This window comes from Neovison vison, chromosome 2, assembly GCF_020171115.1.
Source record: "Neovison vison isolate M4711 chromosome 2, ASM_NN_V1, whole genome shotgun sequence".
Lineage (NCBI taxonomy): Eukaryota > Metazoa > Chordata > Mammalia > Carnivora > Mustelidae > Neogale > Neogale vison.
This window is the reverse complement of record NC_058092.1, coordinates 198,643,263-198,664,863: the sequence shown is the minus strand read 5'-3', so window position 1 is coordinate 198,664,863 and position 21,601 is coordinate 198,643,263. Positions and strand designations below refer to the sequence as shown.

At 40.7% G+C, this 21,601-nt stretch overlaps 1 protein-coding gene across 1 annotated transcript in view; it reads left to right on the top strand.

Annotated features, from left to right (window-relative positions):
* ANTXRL (ANTXR like) overlaps positions 1 to 21,601 on the top strand; it is a 62,693-nt gene that overhangs the window by 15,466 nt on the left and 25,626 nt on the right. Inside the window, exons 2-3 of the mRNA XM_044236828.1 lie at positions 16,177 to 16,248; positions 17,628 to 17,699. Of these exons, the coding sequence (XP_044092763.1) occupies positions 16,177 to 16,248; positions 17,628 to 17,699 (144 nt within the window). The remainder of the gene's footprint in view (positions 1 to 16,176; positions 16,249 to 17,627; positions 17,700 to 21,601) is intronic.

Here is a 21,601-nt window from a genome sequence, read left to right as displayed (position 1 = left end):
AGTATTCATTGGTGAAAGGGGATTACTTTGAAGTTTAACTCTATATGAATATTAGAAAATAAAAATAAAAAGGAATAAACTAGACTAAACTAAACTAAATTTTTTTTTAAAAAGAAGGAATTCAAAAAATAGAAATGTGAAAGAAAAACATAGGTGTATGTATCAAAAAGCTCAGGTTAGAAGGTTATTACGGAATTTGATGTACTGGACAGCTCTCTGTGATGGCTATTAGGTTAAAAAAATTACCTATATATAAAAAAAAAAATGAACCAGAATAGTGGGAATGAATGAAAACTAAAAGTTTTCCTATGAAGTAGTGGTTGTTCTCTTGTAGTCCTTTTTTTTTTCTCTCTCTCTCTCTTTTTTTTTTTTTTTTTCTTTCTTGGTTTGCTTTCTGGGGGAGGGGCCTGCCACGTGGGTTTTCAGTCAATGATGTTCCCTGACTTAAGTCCTCCCGCCCCCCTCAAGGGGGTGAGCTCTGAGGAAACTGTTTTGTTTTTTTTTTTAGGCTTTTGTTTTCTGGCAGTTTTTATGTTTGTTCACTTTTTTTCTCACTTTGACCGCTTTTGATGGTTTTTGTAGTTTTAGAGGAAAACAAACCGCACCCTGACCTCCTCTCAGAGAGAAGCCTCAGTCTGGCTGCAGAGCCTAAATAAGTTCCCCCTTGGCCACTGGCAGAGCAGGTTCCAAGTCGCGGTCCCTGGGGACACAGGATCTTTTGCTTGTACCCAAAGCCAAGGCAGTGGCGGCTGTCTGGGCAACTCCAGACCGCCAGAGAGGTTCCAAGCAGCGACTGCACACTGAGATTTTCCCACTGGCCCGGGCTGGGAGTGCCTGGTCTTTCTGGGTCTAAGAGCGCCTGGCTTGCGCGCACCAATTTCAGGGGAGGCTGAGTTTTGCGCACAGGTCTCAGGCTCTGAAAATGGGGCGCAGGTCCGAGAGCACCAGGCTGGGCCTTCGGGCACCTCTCTGTGGGGAGAGTTTGGTGCAGGCTCTGAAACAATGGCGTGTATCAAAGGGCACCAGCTGGGCCTTTATACCTCTCTCAGGGGAGTATCTCAGGCTCTATAGCAGGGCTCGAGCATTCTGCCGCCCGTCGTGGCTCCCATCCCCTCACAGGAAATGGACCTCGGGCACATTGACAGCTTAGGGACCAAGAGCTGGTTTCTCTGCCGCACTCTCTCTGCCTCAGTGCCAGGGGAGGCTGTCCTGGGAACGGAGACTTAAGCCCCTGTCCCTAGCCGTCCGGATTCCCGCAATTTCCCCCCGAGATCCTTTGCTCTTTTGGAGTGCTTTCAACCAGTCTCCAAGTTAATGCTGGTCCCCAGACGCAGGGCACTCTCGCTCGTATTGGGGTATTACTTTCCAACTGGTCGCCTCTGGTGGCTCCCTCCCCCTTTTGTTTATCTTCCGATATCAGTCGCCATTCCTACTCCACTTTACCTGCCCACTGGCATCTTCTCCCCCTGTAGAGATCCAGACGTGTATAATTCTGATCTCAGGCTGATTTCATGGATGATTGGAGTTCTTTGGTAGGTAATCAGCTCACTTTGGGGTACAAGTTGAAAAGGTGCCTCCTCCTACTTCCCCGCCATCTTGTCCCCCACCAAGGTCTAGCAGTTTTGGAGTGGTTGTCTTTGGGGTTTTCTACATAAAGTATCGTATCATCAGCAAAGAGCGAGAGTTTGGCGTCGGTTCGGATACCTTTTATTTCTTATTTCTGTCTGATTGCTAAGGCTAAGACTTCTGGTACTATGTTGAATAGCAGTGGTGACAGTGAACAGCCCTGCCATAGTTCCTGACATTAAGGCAAAAGCTCTCAGTTTTTCCCTATTGAGAATGATATTCCCTGTGGTCTATTCATAGATGACTTTTATGATATTAAGGTATGTCCCTCTATCCCTACACTGTGAAGAGTTTTGATCAATAAAGGATCCTGTAATGCGTCAAATGCTTTTTCAACATCTATTGAGAATATCATATGGTTCTTTTTCTTTTTTTATTAATGTATTGTATCACATTGATTGATTTGCACATGTTGAACCAACCTTGCAGCCCAGGAATAAATCCCACTTGGTCATGGTGAATAATCCTTTTAATGTAGGATCCTATTGGCTCGTATTTTGATGAGAATTTTTGCATCAGTGTTCATCAGGGATATTGGTCTGTAATTCTTTTTCGTGGGGTCTTGTCTGGTTTGGGGATCGAAGGAATGCTGGCTTCATAAAGTGAATTTGGAAGTTTTCCTTCCATTTCTGTTTTTTGGAACCATTTCAGGAGAATAGGTATTAATTCTTCTTTAAATGTGGTAGAATTCCCCTGGGAAAGCTGCCTGGCCCTGGGCTCTTCTTTCTTGGGAGATTTTTGGTGACTGCTTCAATCTCCTTACTGGTTATGGGTCTGTTAAGGTTTTCTTTCTTCCTGGTTCAGTTGTGGTAGTTTATACATCTCTACGAATGCATCCATTTCTTCCAGATTGTCAAATTTGCTGGTGCATAGTTGCTTATAATATGTGCTTATAATTGTTTGTATTTCTTTGGTGTTGGTTGTGATCTCTCCTCTCTCATTCATGATTTTATTAACTTGGATCCTTTTCTTTTCTTTTTGATAAGCCTGGCCAGGGGTTTAGCAATCTTATTAATTCTTTCAAAGAACCAGTTCTTAGTTTCATTTATCTGTTCTACTGTTCTTTTGGTTTCTTTTTCATTGATTTCTGCTCTGATCTTTATTATTTCTCTTTTCCTGCTGGGATTAGGCTTTATTTGCTGTTTTTTTCTCCAGCTTCCATTAGGTGTTAGGTTGTGTATTTGAGGCCTTTCTTGTTTCTTGAGAAAGGCTTGTATTGCTATACACTCTCTGTACAGGACCACCTTTGCTGCATCCCAAAGATTTTGAACAGTTGTGTTTTCATTTTCATTTGTTTCCATGAATTTTTAAAATTCTTGCTTAATTTCCTGGGTGATCCATTCATTTTTTAGAAGGATGCTCTTTAGCCTCCATGTATTTGAGTTCCTCCCAACTTTCCTCTTGTGGTTGAATTCTAGTTCCAAAGCACTGTGGTCTGAAAATATACAGGGAATGATCCCCGTCTTTTGGTACCAGCTGAGACCTGATTTGTGACCCAGGATGTGATCTATTCTGGAGAATGTTCCACTAGAGAAGAATGTGTATTCTGTTGCTTGGGGATGGAATGATCTGAATAAATCTGTGATGTCCATCTGGTCCAGTGTGTCATTTGAGGCCTTTATTTCCTTGTTGATCTTTTGCTTAGATGATCTGTCCATTTCAGTGAGGGGGGTGTTAAAGTCCCCTACTGTCATTGTATTATTGTCAGTGTGTTTCTTTGATTTTGTTATTTATTGGTCTATATAGTTGTCTGCTCCCATGTTAGGGGCATAGATATTTAAAACTGTTAGATCTTCTTGTTGGACAGACCTTTTAAGTATAATACAGTGTCCTTCCTCATCTCTTATTATAGTCTTTGGCTTAAAATCTAATTTGTCTGATAGAAGGATTGCCACTCCAGCTTTCTTTTGTTGTCCGTTAGCATGGTAAATTGTTTTCCACCTCCTCACTTTAAATCTAGAGGAGTTTTTTGGTCCAAAATGAGTTTCTTGAATATTGATGCATCTTGTTTTTTTAATCCATTCTGATACCCTGTATCTTTTGATTAGGTATTTAGCCCATTTACATTCAGGGTAACTACTGAAAGATATTAAATTAATGCCATTGTGTCATGTATAAGGTGACTGTTACTGTATATTGTCTATGTTCCTTTCTGGTTTGTTACTTTTAGACTATCTCTTTGCCTAGAGGATCCCTTTCAATATTTCCTGTAGGGCTGGTTTGGTGTTCACAAATTCTTTTAGTTTTTTTTTTTGTTCTGGAAGGTTTTTAGTCCTCCTTCTATTTTCAAAGTCAGCCTAGCTGGATAAAATATTCTTGGCTGCATATTTTTCTTATTTAGTGCTCTGAATATATCATACCAGTCCTTTCTGGCCTGCCTGGTCTCTTGGATAGATCTGCTGCCAGTCTAATATATCTACTATTGTAGGTTACAGACCTCTTTTCCCAAGCTGCTTTCAAGTTTATCTCTTTGTCTCTGAGACTTGTAAGTTTTACTATTAGATGACAGGATATTAACCTATTTTTATTGATTTTGAGGGGGATTCTCTGTGCCCCCTGGATTTTGATGTTTCTTTCCTTCCCCAAAGAGTAGTAGTTCTGTGATATAATTTGCTCCAATATACCTTCTGCCCCTCTCTCCCTTTCTTCTTCTTCTGCAGTCCCAATTATTCTAATATTGTTTCATCTTATGGTATCACTTATCTCTCAAATTCTTCCCTTGTGATCCAGTAGTTGTTTTTCCCTCTTCTTCTCAGCTTCTTTATCCTCCATCATTTGACCTTCTATATCACTAATTCTCTCTTCTGCTTCATTATCCAACAGCAAGAGTCTCCATTTTTTATTGCACCTCATTAATAGCTTTTTTAATTTCAACTTGGTTAGATTTTAGTTCCTATATTTCTCCAGAAAGGAATATTCTATGTTTTTTTTTAATTTCTTTTCAGTATAACCGAATTCATTGTTTATGCACCACACCCAGTGCTCCATGCAATACATGCCCTCCATAATACCCACCACCACCAGGCTCACCCAACCTCCCACCCCCTGCCCCTTCAAAACCCTCAGATTGTTTTTCAGAGTCCATAGTCTCTCGTGGTTCAGCTCCCCTTCCAATTTCCCCCAACTCCCTTCTCCTCTCCATCTCCCCTTGTCCTCCATGTTATTTGTTATGCTCCATAAATAAGTGAAGCCATATGATAGTTGACTCTCTCTACTTGACTTATTTCACTCAGCAGAATCTCTTCCAGTCCCATCCATGTTGCTACAAAAGTTGGGTATTCATCCTTTCTGATGGAGGCATAATGCTCCATAGTGTAGATGGACCACATCTTCCTTATCCATTCATCCGTTGAAGGGCATCTTGGTTCTTTCCACAGTTTGGCGACAATGGTCATTGCTGTTATAAACATTGGGGTACAGATGACCCTTCTTTTCACTACATCTGTATCTTTGGGGTAAATACCCAGGAGTGCACTTGCAGGGTCATAGACAATCTCTATTTTTAATTTCTTGAGGAATCTCCACACTGTTCCCCAAAGTGACTGCACTAACTTGCATTCCCACCAACAGTGTGAGAGGGTTCCCCTTTCTCCACATCCTCTCCAACACACATTGTATCCTGTCTTGCTAATTTTGGCCATTTTAACTGGTGTAAGAGGATATCTCAATGTGGTTTTAATTTGAATCTCCCTGATGGCTAGTGATTATGAACATCTTTTCATGTGTCTGATAGCCATTTGTATGTCTTCATTGGAGAAGTGACTGTTCATGTCTACTGCCCATTTTTTGACATGATTATCTGTTTTGTGTGTGTTGAGTTTGAGGAGTTCTTTATAGATCCTGAATATCAACCTTTTGTCTGTACTGTCATTTGCAAATATCTTCTCCCATTCCGTGGGTTGCCTCTTTGTTTTGTTGACTGTTTCCTTTGCTGTGCAGAAGCTTTTGATCTTGATGAAGTCCCAAAGTTCATTTTCGCTTTTGTTTCCTTTCCTTTGGAGACATATCTTGAAAGAAGTTGCTGTGGCTGATATCAAAGAGGATACTGCCTATGTTCTCCTCTAGGATCCTGGATACAAAGTCAATGTACAGAAATCAGGTGCTTTCTTATACACTAACAATGAAAATACAGAAAGGGAATTTAGAGAATCCATTCCATTTACTATAGCACCAAGAACCATAAGATACCTGGGAATAAACCTAACCAAAGAGGTAAAGGATCTGTACTCAAGGAACTACAGAACACTCCTGACAGGAATCGAAGTAGACACAAAAAGATGGAAGACCATTCCATGCTCTTGGATTGGAAGAATAAACATTATTAAAATGTCTATACTGCCTAGAGCAACCTGTACTTTTAATGCCATTCCAATCAAAATTCCACAGGTATTTTTCAAAGAGCTGGAGCAAATAATCCTAAAATTTGTATGGAATCAGAAGAGACCCCAAATTGCTAAGGAAATGTTGAAAAAAAAAAGCTGGGGGCATCATGTTACCTGATTTCAAGCTTTACTACAAAGCTATGATCACCAAGACAGCATGGTACTGGCATAAAAACAGACACATAGACCAGTGGAGCAGAGTAGAGAGCCCAGACATGGACCCTCAACTCTGTGGTCAAATAATCTTTGACAAAACGGGAAAAAATATACAGTGGAAAAAAGACAGTCTCTTCAATAAATGGTGATGGGAAAATTGGACAGCTATATGTAGAAGAATGAAACTCGAACATTCTCTTACACCGTACACAAAGATCAACTCAAAATGGATAAAAGACCTCTTCTATGCTTTTTTCTAACCCAGATAATGTCTTGATAATCATCATTCTGAACTCTAGTTCTGAAATCTTACTAATGTCTGCATAGATTAAGTCCCTGTCCATCAGTACTGTCTCTTGTTTTTTTTTTTTGAAGTGAGCTCTTCTGCCTTGTCATTTTTTTCAGATAATAGATGAATGAAAGAACAAAATACTAAAAGGCTAACAATGACTCCAGAAAACATACAGTAACCAAATTGGAAGAAACCTGAAACTGGAAAGGGGGGCAGGAGAGAAAAAAATGAGAAAAAAACTATATATATATATATATATATATATATATATATATATACATATATGTATATATATATACATGTGTACATGTATATATACAAGTATGTGGCTTTGTTCTATTAACCTAATATAGAACAAAGCCACACACTTGATTTTGGGTGTATTTTGGTCTGTTAGAAGAAACTGCCTCCCAAAATTTTGAAGAAAGAATAACATATATATACAAAAAGAAGAGTAAACATGATGAAGGGATGGACTATGACTGTAAATGTGAAAAATTTTAAAAGGTTCCATAAAAGGAATTGATAAGATAGGAAGTTGGTTGAAAAAAAGGGAAGAAAAAAAAGGAGATAATTTGATCAGGCTGGAGACTAAAACAAAGCCATACAGTAGATCTAGGGCATATTTCGTTCTGTTAGAAGAAACTGTATCCAAAATTTTAAAGAAAGAAAAACTTACATGTATACAAAAAATGAGGTTAAATACAATGAAGGGATAGAATATGACTATAAAAATGAAAATTAAAAAAGATTTTTACAAAGGTATTGATAAGATAGAATATGTTAAAATAGGAAAGAGGAAACATTTTTTTAAAAAGAAAAAGAAAAAAGTAGCAAAATTTTTAAAAATTTAACTTTGAAAGACTAAAGAATCATGGGTAAAAAGACACAAATTCTATGTGCTGTATTCCCCTAGCACCAGTGTTTTACAGTTCTCATTGATTGATGAACTTGGTCTTGGATGAATGTTCTTGTTGATCTTCTGGGGGAAGGGCCTGTTGCAGTGATTTTCAAATGTCTTTGCCTTGCCAGATGCCCAACTGAACAGTCTGCTTGGGTTCACTCTCAGTAGCTTTTGTTCCCTGAATTATTTCTGTACAGCTTTAGAGGGCAAGAATAAAGATGGTGGCCTCCCAGTCTCTGGCCAGGCCCTGTAGGAGCTGAGAGATTGAGGCGCCACTCTTCAGTGTGCCCTCAGAGAAAAGCACTCAATCTGTCCCATCTCCCTGGTCTCTGGCCACAATCTGAGTTGACCTGGCCTGTGACTGAGCATTTCTTCTCTGGCACACAGCCCATTTGGAGTCTCCAAACCCAGCAGATTCCTGCAGCACACTCCCATGCCACTCCCCCTGGTAGAGGAAGGAGGGGCCCTTCCCAGATCTGCTGCTTGTGAGGTCCCTGCTCAAAAAGTCATAGTCCCATGATATAAGGTAACCTTGAACTGAGAGCCCATCCTCAGCTCCATCTCTGCGGCTGGCTTCCCCACTCTGATACCTGGGAACTCTGCCACATTCAGACACCCCTGGTCTTTCTGTGACCCCAGGGGTCCTGAGACCACACTGTCCCCATGAGGGTTCCACCCCTGCTCAACCTCTGGAGCGACCTCCCTCTGTGGAGCAGACTTCTAAAAGTTCCCATTTTGTACTCCACTACTCTACTGCTTGCTGGGAGCCAGCCCCAGCCCCCTGCAGTCTCTCTTCCTGTATGTTGCCTCAGATTCACTTATCCACATGTCCTACCTTCTAGAAAGTGGTCACTTTTATGTTCTTAGAATTGTTGCTATTCTTCTCTTCCATCTCCTGTTCAATTGGATGTGTTGAGAATGGTTTGGTAACTATCCAACTGAATTCCTGGGACCAGATGAAATTTAGGTCTACTCTTCTGCCATCTTGCTCCTCCCTCCTCAATGTGGTTTTGATTTGAATTTCCGTGATGGCTAATGATGGTGAACATTTTCTCATGTGCCTATTAGCTGTTTGTATGTCTTCTTTGGAGAAGTGTCTGTTCATGTTTTCTGCCCATTTTTTTAACTTGATTGTTTGTTTTTTGGGGGCTGACTTTGAGAAGTTCTTTGATATCTTGGATATCAGCTCTTTGTCTGTAGTGTCATTTGCAAATATCTTCTCCCATTCCATGGGTTGCCTTTTTTTTATTGATTGTTTCCTTTCCTGTGCAGAAACTTTTTATCTTGATGAATTCAAGAAAGCTCATTTTCACTTTTGTTTCCCTTGCCTTTGGAGACATGTCTTGAAAGAAGCTGTGGCCAATGTTGAAGAGACTACTGCCTATGTTCCCCTCTAGGGTTTGATGGATTCCTGTCTCACATTGAGGTCTTTCATCCATTTTGAGTTTATCTTTGTGTATGGTGTAAGGGAATAGTTGGTTTTCATTCTTCTGTATATAGCTGTCCAATTTTCTCAGCACCATTTATTGAAGAGACTGTCTTTTTTCCATTGGATATTTTTTCCTGATTTGTCAAAGATTATCTGACCTAGAGTTGAGGGTCCACATGTGGGCTCTCTATTCTGTTCCACTAGTCTATGTGTCTCTTTCTGTGCCAGAACAATGCTGTCTTGGTGATCACAGCTTTGTAATATAGCTTGAAATCAGGCAACGTGATGCCCCCAGCTTTGTTTTTATTTTTCAACATTTCCTTGGTGATTCATGGTCTTTTCTGGTTGCATGCAAATTTTAGGATTGTTTGTTCCAACTCTTTGAAAAATGCCAATGGTATTTTGATCTGGATGGCATTGAAAGTATAGATTGTTCTGGGCAGCATAGACATTTTAACAATGTTTATTCTTCTGATCCATGAGCATGATCTGTGTGTCCACAAATATATGTTATCAGTGTGAGATATTTTTCTCTCTGGATGGATATTGTCCAAACTAATTTGTAATGAGCTCTATTTCCTTGGTTTGGAGACAGTACTTATAGGGATTGGGTATTCTAAAACTGTAAGAAAGATAGAAACTAACCTAAATATATTTCAAATTCATATGATCTAGGCAAATACTTAGTTACTGGTTTAAGTAAAATAGACATGGCTTTAGTTATAAGCATTAAAATTAAAACTTTCATGTGTCTTGGTTTACTAAAATAAGTAGATATGATCTCTGTTCCAAAATGTTTTAAAAAAATAACTTGGGAGAATAATGAACTTTTATGTTTCATCAGGGTTTTTTTAATTTTTATTTTAATTTCAGTTAGTTAACACACCACGTTCTATTAGTTTCATGTGCACATTATAGTGACCCATCACTTCCATCCATCACCTGTGCACATCAGAACAAGTGGACCCCTTAATTCCCATTGCCTATTTCATTGATCCTCCCCATGTCTCATAAAGTTTTTATGGGTAATCTCAACAAAACTGTTAGGAACAAGTACATTGAATAGATGTAAATTAAATTATAAATTTTAGATAAAAATAAAAGAAAATAAAAGTTTAATCCTTTTAGTTCTTACATTTAAGTTTTTTATTCATTTAAGTTAATCTTTATATATGACATAAGGTAAGAGCCCAACTACATTATTACATGTAGACATCCAGTTTTCCCAGCACTATTTTTTGAAAATAGTGTCCTTGCCACATTGAATGTTCTTGATATCCTTGTTAAAAAATCAATTGAACATACATATGAGGGTTTATTTCAATGCTCGTTATTCTATTGCATTAGTCTATATGTCTGTCTTTATGCCAGTATTACACTATTTTGATTATTGTAGCTCTGAGATTCTTGTTGTTGTTTATTTTGATTTTTATTTAAATTCTAATTAATTAACATTTAGTGGAATAGTCACTTCAGGAGTCGAATTTAGTGTTTCTTTGCTTACTTATAACAACCCATACTCATCGCAACAAGTGCCCACCCATCACCTATTTAGACCACCCCCAACCTAGCTCCCTCCATCTACCCTGTTTGTTCTGTATTGTTGAGTGTCTCATGGTTTGCTTCTCTCTCTGTTCCCTGTTAACTTGTTCTGTTTCCTAAGTTCCACATCTGTGTGAAGTCATATGTTATTTTCTTTTTCTGACTGACTTATTTCATTAGCATTTCATTAGCATTGGAGCACTCTCACTCCATATGTCACAACTATATATACATGTCTATATATGTCCCAACTCTTTTATCCTTTCCTCAATGGGTGGACAGTTGAGCTCAGCCTATAGTTTGGCTATTGTTGATAAACCTGCTATAAACATTGGGGTGCATGTGACCCTTGAGTCTGTATTTTTGTGTCCACTGGGTAAGTACCTAGAGGTGCAATTGCTGAGGCATAGGGTAGTTTCCTTAAATCTTAGAGGATTACACAGGCAGTAACTTCTTTGACTTTAGTTATACGAAAATCTTATTATTTTATTTTATTTTATTTTATTTTTTCAGTGTTCCAAGATTCATTGTTTATGCACCATACCCAGTGTACAAAAGTCTTAATAAGTATGTCTCCTGAGGTAAGGGAAATAGATTTAAAATAAAGTATCTGGGCTTCATCACGAGGAAAACCTTCTGAACATTGAAGGAAATAATCAACTAAACTAAAAGGCAACCTTTGGGATAGGTGAAGATATTTGCAAATGACCTCTCTAGTAAAGGGTAAGATCCAAAACAGATAAAGAGCTTATCAAATGAACACTTAAAAAACAAGCCATCCAGTTTAGAAATTAGGCAAAATAGCATGAATAGACTTCTTTCCAAAGAAGACATCCAGATGGCCAGGGGCCCATGAAAAGATGCTCAACATCATTCATCATCAGGGTAATATAAATCAAAAGTATAAGGGGTATCAACTCTCTCCGGTCAGAATGGCTAAAATTAACAACACAGTAAACAACAGGTTTTGGTAAGGATATGGAGAAAGGGGAACCCACTTACACTGTTGGTGGGAATGCAAACTGGTACAGCCACACTGGAAAATGGAGTGGAAATTTCTCAGACAATGATTATTGTAGCTTTGTAATAAATTTTGAAACCAGAAAATGTGAGTCCACAAACTTTGTTTTTATTCAAGAACTTTTTTTAAGATTTGTTTATTTATTTGGGGGAAAAAAGATTTATTTATTTGAGAATGAGAGAGAGAGAGCATGTACACGGGTGCACACAAGCTTAAGCAGGGGGTTGGGCAGAGGAATAGAATCTCAGACAGACCCCCTGCTAAGGGAAGAGTCTGTAGGGCTTGATCCCATAATCCTGAGATCATGACCTGAACTGAAACCAAGAGCTAGGTATTTAACCAACCAAACCACCCACTTACCCCAAGATGTTTTTTAGATATCTGAGGTCTCTTAAGATTCCATATGAATTTTAGAATGAATTGTTCAGTTTCTGCCAAAATAAAAAAAAAATGTTGAGATTTTGAGAAAGATTGCACTAAGCCCATAGATGCCCTTGGCTACTATTGCCAGCTTTAAGATACTAAGTCTTCCATTGAATATGTAAGGTCTCTCCAATGATTTGAGTCTTTAAATTTCTTTTAGCCATGTATTATAGTTTTCAATGTACTAGTCTTCTGCCTCTTTGGTTAATTTTATTCACAAGTATTTTGTTCTGTTTGATAATATTATAAATGGATTTGTTTTCTTAATTTCCTTTTTTGGAATGTTCATTGTTAGTGCATATCAAAATGTAACTGATTTTTTAATGTTAATTCTGTATCCTGTAACTTTGCTTATTTCTTTTATTAGTCGAACAGTTTTTGTGTGTATGGAATCTATGGGGTTTTCTACATGTAAGATCATATTGTCCAAGAACAGAGACAATTTTACACCTTCCCTTTCAATATGGATGCCTTTATTTCTTGTCCTTGACTAATTGATCCAGCTAGAACTTCCAATATTCTATTGAAATGAAATGATGGAACTGGGCATTTTTGTATTACTTTTGATCTTAGGAAAAGCTTTTAGTCTTTCACCACTGATATGTCAGCCATGGGTTTTTCATATATGGCTCTTATTATGTTTCTCATAGAACTTTTCTCTCATTCCTAAACAGAGCATTTTTGTGACATATGTGGATTTTTTCAAATGCTTTTCCTCATAAATTGGAATGATCATGGAATTTGTTTTTTTGATCTATTAAGCCTATCATATTCTATTCTGTTAATTACATTGTTTGATTTTTGCATTGAACCATGTTTCCATTGTGGAAATACATCCTACTTGGTCATGGAATATAAATCTTTTAATATGTTGTTAAATTCAGTTTGCTAGATTCTTTTGTTGAGGTTTTTTGCGTCCATATTCATATGGGTTATTCATCTGTACTTGAAATATTAGTATGGCTTTGATTTTGGGATAATGCAGATCTCATAGAATGAGTCTGGAGGTGTTCTTCAATTTTTTTGAAGTGTTTGGGAGAGATTGGTGTTAACTCTTCATTAAATGTTTGTTCATATCAACCTACGAAACCTTCTGGTCCCAGGCTTTTCTCTTCTAGGAAATTTATAATTACTGATTCAATCTCTTTACTAGGTCTATTCAGGTCTATAGGTCTATTCAGATTTTTTAAATTTATTTTTTATTTTCAGCATAACAGTATTCATTATTTTTTCACCACACCCAGTGCTCCATGCAATCCGTGCCCTCTATAATACCCACCACCTGGTACCCCGACCTCCCAGCCCCCGCCCCTTCAAAACCCTCAGATTGTTTTTCAGAGTCCATAGTCTCTCATGGTTCACCTCCCCTTCCAATTTCCCCCAACTCCCTTCTCCTCTCTAACTCCCCATGTCCTCCATGCTATTTGTTATGCTCCACAAATAAGTGAAACCATATGATAATTGACTCTCTCTGCTTGACTTAAATTTCACTCAGCAGAATCTCTTCCAGTCCCGTCCATGTTGCTACAAAAGTTATGCTTCTTTTTGTTTCAGTTTTGGCACATTGTATGTCTCTAGGAATTTATCCATTTGCTGTAGGTTTTCTAATTCGTGGATGTATAATTACTCTGACTAGTTTCTTATGATTCTAAGTATTTCTGTAGTATCAGTTGCAATATCTCCTCTTTCTAAATTAAATTTATTTATTTCAGCACCTTTTTTATTTTGTTCTCTCCTAACTTTGGGATTCATTGGTTCTTTTTTTTTTCTAGTTCCTTGACATGTAAAGTAAAATATTTTATTTGACATTTTGCTAATTCCTTAATATATGCATTCCTCATTATTCATTTTCCTCTCAGAACTGCTTCTGCAGTATTCTATAGGGTTTTTTTTCCAATTTATTTATTTTCAGAAAAACATTATTCATTATTTTTTCACCACACCCAGTGCTCCATGCAAGCCGTGCCCTCTATAATACCCACCACCTGGTACCTCAACCTCCCACCTATTTGTTTCCATTCCCATTAGTTTCCATTAGGATTTTTTCTTCTATTTGTTTCTTTTTCCCATTCTAATCTTCTTTGACTCATTGGTCATGCAAAAGTATGTTTAATTTCCATAAATATATGTTTGTTTTCCAGATTGTCTCTTGTTTTTTATTCCATGTTGTTCAAAAAGACAGCTATGACTTAAATCTTTTTAAATTTGCTAAGACTGGTTTGGTGTCCTATCATAGGATCTATCCTGGAGAATAATCTGTGTGGACTTGAAAAGGATGTGTATTCTGCAACAGTTGATTGAAATGTTTTATATATGTCTTTTAAGTCCACTTGGCCATAGTATGGTTCAATTCCAAGACTTTCTTGTTGCTTTTCTGTCTAGATGATCTATCCATCACTGGAACCTAGGGTATTAAAGTTGCTATTTTTGTGTTGTTACCTTTCCTTCCTTCAGATCTGTTAATATTGCTTAATATATTTAGGTGCTCTTGTTGTGTGTGTATATATTTATGATTTTTGTATCATCTTGATGTATTTACTCTTTTATCATTATATGATAGCTTTCTTTGATTCTGTTCCTGTTTTTTTGCTTAAAGTCTATTTTGTCGGGACGCCTGGGTGGCTCAGTTGGTTAAGCAGTTGCCTTCGGCTCAGGTCATGATCCCAGCGTCCTGGAATCGAGTCCCACATCGGGCTCCTTGCTCTGCAGGGAGCCTGCTTCTCCCTCTGACTCTGCCTTCCACTCTATCTGCCTGTGCTCGCTCTCCTTCTCTCTCTCTGACAAATAAACAAATAAAATCTTTTTTTTTAAAGTCTATTTTGTCTGATATAAGTGTAACTATAATTTTTTATGTTCTACTTGCATGGAATACCTCCAGTCCCTTCATATTGAACATACATGTGTCTTTAAAGCTGAACAAATCTCTGGTGGGCAGCAAGTAGCTGGGTCTTGTTTTTTATCTGTCATTTTGCAGATTTTTTTTGTCTAGTATTATGCTGTTTCTAATCCTATGCTAGTACTGATGCTGTTTGTTGCTGTTTGAGATTTACTAACTATTGTCTTCTGAGGGAGAGAATTTGTCTTTCTTACAGCTTAGGTTCTCTACATGACTTCCCCCCATCCTTTCCATTCTTCCAGCATAGTTATATCATTAGTGTGTTTTGGCCTCAAGCTTCGATGATGGAGATGTCTTCAAACGTCTGCTGGTGCTCTTCATTCTTATTTAAGAGTGAGACACTAGAACAGGATTGGAGCTCTATGTGCTGGAAGCCCACATAGTTGCTGTTCCATATTGCCTCCTTCCTAGTGGCCTGATTGTCCCTGCAGTATTTTCCACTGCCCAGGAGCACTCACGTTGATCTAAAGGTTTCTGGAGTCTAAACCTTTCTTCAAAATCATCACAAACTGGAAACTTCCCCAGAGAGGGTGGGTGAGTTGAAGATTCTTAATTCCTGTAAATCTTCTTTGAAATATCCTCTTCATTCAGAGGAAAAACAGGAGAGAAAAGTAATGAGAAGGAGAGTAGACAGAGTTTCCATTAATTAAGGAAGTTGTCTTGCACTTTAACATGGAAGCTTCTAAAAAGAAGTCTGCATTGTGGGTTGGTTGTCAGAGTCTAGTACTTTCTTACTCAACCAGAGTCACCTTGATCTGCCTAGTGTAATGGGTAGAGCATGGGTTTTAAAGCTAGATCTGCATTCAGATCCATGCTCACTATTAATATTGTGGCAGATGCCATAACCTGTGAGTCTCATCTGTAAAATGGGAATACTGCTGATATCATAGGGCTGTTCTGGAGTTAGAAATCAAGCTTGTAAAGTGTCTATTATATACATACTCCATGAATGATAATCCTGACTTCGTTAGAAACCACCTGCTGATAGTTTTAGATATAGCCTAGAGGAGGCAAAGGAAGGATATAAAGGAAAATCCAGGAGCATTTTGTTGGGATGTGGTGCCCAAGAGCTCTGCCTCCAGCCCAACCACAGACACCTTCAAGGAGCAGGGGAGGAGTAGACATCTGAGAGACAATGGGCAACCAGGAAAGCCAACAAATCAGAATCACTGGAGACTTTACCAACCAATGCATCCTCCCTTGTTTCTTGTCCAGCGACCCCACCTAGCATGACCATACATCCTGGTTTGCTACCACAAGTCCCTCATCCTTTGAAGTTCCTCAGCCCAAGCATACAGATACTGTTAGACAACTTTCCCACAACTCACACCAATGAAAGTCACTACAAGGGAGACCCACTAGGTCACTAGGCAGGCTTTGGTTATGTTGAGGAGAGTAGAGGTGAGGAGTTTGCTAAAGGACCTGCAGGAAGGCAGAGAAGACAGGAACTATCCCTACACAACAGATGTGACTCATCTCTCTGACTCGTGTTTCTTCATTTTCAGGTCGGGCAGTGTGAACAACAACTGGATGGACATCTATGACATGGTGGAAGATTTGGTCAATAAGTTTGACAAGTATGGCTTCTCTGTGTTAATAGAGTGTTGTTTCCTTCTGCCAGACATATTACAGAGCTCTTTAGACTCAGTGGGCATGGGAATCCCTCCAGTCAAGAACACAGAGCCCAGAGTGAAGTTCTGAAGCAAGAAAGGAGAGATCACAGGGATTCCAAGGGCCTCAGCAACTTTACTTGGCTCCTGCCTGACAGTCAGGCCATATTACTGGAGACACGGTAATATGCCCTGAGTACCTAACAGATTAGGAAACAGGAAAACCAGGAACACAGTAATTAAACACCTGGTTAAAGGTGTCAGGGGCCAAAATAAAAAGGCAAAGGACTTATATGAAAGCTTACAGAAAAAGGAAAAATTTTAATTCAAGGATGGCTTCCCAGGAGATGTGGCAATATCAACTAGGTTTTGATGGGAAAGACAGGGCAACAGGAACCATCAAGAATACTTCTTATGAAATGAGTGGTCTGTTTGGCTGCAGAGTAGGGTTATCTCAAGAGGGGACTAAGAGATGAGACTGGGCATGTTGGCTTGGAGCCAAGGCCATAATAGCTCATAGTGCCATGCCATGTGGCCTAGGTTTCATGTTGTGAGCAAAAGGGAGCTACAGATAGTTCTTGTTGAAGTGTTTGACATGATCAAGGTTGTGTATTAAGAAGAAAAGTCTGACGGAAATGGGTAAAATGAGTGGAAACAAGAGCCAAGAGCAGTAGGGAAACTCAGCTAGAGACCTGTGGTACCAATTTAGCCAAGGATGAGAGTCAGCATACCAGAAGACAATGGCCAGGAGAAGGAAAGCCTGGAGGGATGTAGGGATGTAGGGATACAGGCCAGGAGGGATGTAGATGAATGGCTGCCAAGAGGGAAAATAATTTCTTTGAAAGGAGGAGGGAGGAAGTGGGGAAAACAGGCAAGAAAGGAAGGACAATGATGTTCCAAAGAATGTTAGAGAAGAGAGGTCATGTGGGAGATCCTCCTACATGAGTGTGCAGATGTTTCTCTGTCTCCTTGTAAATGCAGCTGCCTGTGTGAGTGCCTCTGTGTGTTTGTGTGTAGTGTGTGTGTGTGTGTGCACCTGCACACACATGTACATAAGAGAGAAAAAGAGAGAAGCAGACTGACAGAAAAACACTATTGGGTGTTGTGAGGTAAGGATGGATCAAGATGCCATTCTGGCACACTCTTCCAGAAAGGCCAGATATCTTACAGGTCTCTGAATTCCTTACTAAAGTTATGGGAATTTCTGGGGTTTGGGAAATGGGCCCCAAAGGATAAGAATTAGGGTGAGAGCAGGGGAACTGTCATGCACCCCCTCCCTGGCTGCTCATTGTCTTCATTTTGAGCCTCTTTCTATGACTTCTCACACACACATTCTTCTTCCTCAGCCCAAACCAGCGGATGTCTTTCATCACCTACTCCACAGAGGGCCATACTCTCATGAAACTCACATCAGACAGGTAAGTGTTGACATGGTGACCCCCAAGGCAGGCTCAGAGGGTAGGACTACAGAAAGAGCCAGGGACCAAATGAGTTCCCTGAGACCACAGGGAGGAGCCCACTGGAGTGCAGGCTGGGCAGGCCTAGACTACCCTCATTGTGCACCCTGACTCACAGATCTAGCTCCCAAACCCTTTCTGACTCCCAGCTGCTCTGACATTGGCCACCCTGTGCTACTAGATCATCTCCACTCCTAAGCCCTACCTTTCACCTGTCCTGACTCTTTGTTTGTGCATTCTTCCATCTTCTTAGAACAGACTGGCTGTGAGGACTCCCAGGATGGTATAGAACAGGTGTATGGTTCCTTTACAAACAGTGAACTGCATTAAGGATCTGTGGTCATGTGTCACTCTCTGCCCTGGGCCAGTGGCAGTGCCAGTCAAACAGTCATAACCAAGGAGGAAAGGATGAGCAACATCAAATTATTGATGGTCTCAGTGAAGAGGATCTTACTTTCATGGTGGGTCTGAGACAGGGGAGCCCATGAGTAGAGTCCTGAACATCAGAACTGAGAAAGACATGACATGCCCAAAGCCTAGGTGGGTCACGGTGGGGCCAACAGTTTGCCCAAAAGCCTAGAAGAAGGGACTTATAGAGCTTCTGCGTAGCTGGTTAAGGAAGTTAAGATTCTTGAGGGCACAAATGATTGGAACTCAACACAGAGAAAGTTAAGCAGCAAAGAGAGGGTGAATATCCTTAGGACTGGATGGGTGCCAGAGTTTGAGTCACAGAGCCACCATCCAGGACCATGGAGAGAAGCCAGGAGCAGCAGAGTAAGCAAGAACAACCAGACTGCAGGACAAGGGTGTCATGATGTCAGTGCATACAGAAAGCACTCTCATCTCTGACTCCAAGAAAAGCGGGGAGTGGGATGGCTGCTCCAAGCATTAGTGGAGGCACAGATTTGTGCATATGCGTGGTTATGTGTTTAGAACAGAGAGGCCTGAGTGGATATGAGCTGAGTGGAAGGAAGCAAGTCCATTGGGGGTGACGCTGGCAAGTGGCAGAGAGATGCATGGCTGTTGGGCAGGGGGCTCTTGTGGAAGAGCTGTCACTGGGGTGGGGAAGGCTTCTGCCTTCTCTAAGGTGGGAGTCTCAGGGCCCAGATGTGAGAAGCTCTGTGGGGGCTTAGGGAGGGCCTCCTGGTTTTCTCTGGACAGAAAACATGACGTCTTCCACAAACGAGGTTTCAGAAGTGGCAGTGTACCCAGAGGAGTGGAAAAGATGTGAAATGAGATGGGACACGATGTGCAGCTGAGAAGAGAGCTCACACTCAGATCAGGGTCCTAAGGCTGTCAACTCCTGAGAAACCCAGAGAATCTTGACTGGAGTTAGGCTCCACCTGAGACTGGGCCTTCCCAAACGTGCCCCACTGCCTAGGAGTTGAGGAAGCCTATGGCTGAGAGCCCAGGTGGACCCTGACATTCAGAGAGAATCCTGGAGGAGGCAATGTTACCTGATACAAGTGTGACTCTGGGGGTTCTACAGAGAAGGTGGGACCAAGGCTAGAACCTTGCTTGGTGCTTTCTGAGCCCTTCCTGGCTAGGATCAAGTAGGCTGAGAAGACATAGTCCAAGAGGGGTTTCATCTGGATGTTGGAAAAGCCAGATGGCCCAGAAGCTAGAAAAACCCAGAGGTGTTGCCCAGGAGGGTGACAACAGGAGAGAGATGGAGAGGCTCCAAGATGGAGAGTTGAGACAGGTATTAAAGAGGAAGAGAGACTGCTAGGGGACAAGGAGCCTGGTGTCCCTCCCATGGACAGAGCTGGGAGTAGGGCCAGAGGGGCAGCACTCCCTGGAGGGAGCCTGTTGGGCTAGACAGTGGTAAGAGATGAGAGTTCCCCCGTATTTGGGATGCTGTCACAAAATACAAATCTTCCAGTGTTTGATGAGAGAGAAGGGGAGAGTGCTTCTGCTAGACAGGTAGTGCCTGGTGTGGCTTCCACTGGCCCCAGGTCCCAGGCCTCACCTCCTGGGTTGGGTGGGCTGGGCTGGGTGGGGCTGGACCTGGGGCTCTCAGGTCTCCCCCATAGCAACATCTGTACTCTCCACAGTGAGAAGCCTTCTCAGGTCCACACTCTCCTAGACTGGCTATACCAGCCCAGCTCGTCACATGAGATTAGCCTGAACCTAAACCCCCAGCCTCTCCTGTGTCCCCATCCCACCCATGAGATCTGCCTTCACAGCACTTGTCTGGCCACAGACCCATGGCAGCCAAGTGATCACTCCTCAGGGCCACTTCAGGCTTTGGCCTTTTTCAGGAGCACATGAACTCAGGAGCCCTAGTGTGCTCACGAAGCAGCTTGCTACTTCTTTTAGCACCAGTCCAGAAGGGAAAGAAGCTTGGGGAGACCATGTCAACCTCAGGGATCTTTGGCAGTGGAGGATGGGACAGAGCAGGAGCATCAATCAGCAGAACAACTTTTCAAAACTCAGCCTTACCTGTTGGAGGATAGTGTGCCTTCCTGAGGGACCTGGTAGCTTCTAGAAACCCTGCCCATCACATTGTGAGTGGGATTTACAGTGACACCTCCATGGGTGTGCCCCACAGTCACCCTGGGTCTTGGGGGGTCCCCCAGGTCTGTGTGCCCAAGACAGTGATGATTGCAGAGAAAGCCAGGCCATACTCATGGGACTATCAAAGCAGCCTCTCCCACCATATTCTCACCCAATGGGAGAGAGCGGAGGCCTGAACTTGGCCTGTCAATATCAAGGACAGAGGGCCAAAGGTCATGACCGGGCTACTTGGCTTGTGTCCTGCCCCAGCCAGACAGATGTACACTCAGCACAGTGGGTCCAGAACAGCTTGTGGCTGCCTTTAATATCAAGCCCAAATTAAGCGGAGATGAACCGTGAGAGACTATGGACTCTGAAAAACAATCTGAGGGGTTTGAAGTGGCGGGGGGGTGGGAGGTTGGGGTACCAGGTGGTGGGTATTATAGAGGGCACAGCTTGCATGGAGCACTGGGTGTGGTGAAAAAATAATGAATACTGTTTTTCTGAAAATAAATAAATTGGAAAAAAAAGACAAGAGGAACCATAAATGCACATTTCTTAGTGAAAGAAGCCAATTTGGGAAGGGTATATACTGTATGATTTCAAATGCGTGATATTCTGGAAAAGACAAAATTATGGAGACAGTAAAAGGATTAGTGGTTACCAGAGGTAGGGAAGTGGAGTGATAAATGGGCAAAGAAAAGAGGATTTTTAGGATAGTGAAAATACTGTGTATGATATAATGATGTAGTCTACGGCCATACCACCCTGAACGCGCCCGTTCTCGTCTGATATAATGATGTAATATGTCCTTATACATTTGTCCAAACCCATAGAAAATACACACAAGAATGAGTCATAGGGTAAATTATGGACTTTGGATAATTATAATGTATCAATGTAGGTTCATCCTTAGTAAAAAATGTACCATTCTGGTTAGTGATACAGATGATGGGAAAGGCTATGCATGTGTGCAGACAGGGGGGTTATGAGAAATCGCTGTACCTTCCCTCCAATTTTATTGTAAACCTAAAATTGCTCTAAAAAATAAAATCTTAAAATTAAAAAAAAATATATCAAGCCCAAATTACACTTAACCACCTTTCAGATTTTTTTTCACTGTTTTTTTCTCCAGCTCCTTTAGGTGTAGGGTTAGGTTGTGTATTTGAGGCCTTTCTTCTTTCTTGAGAAAGGCTTGTATTGTTATATACTCTTCTTACTGTCTTTGATGCATCCCAAAGATTTTGAACAGTTGTGTTTTCATTTTCATTTGTTTCCATGAATTTTTAAAATTCTTCCTTAATTTCCTGGTTGATCCATTCATTCTTTTTTTTAATTTATTTTTTATTTTCAGCATAACAGTATTC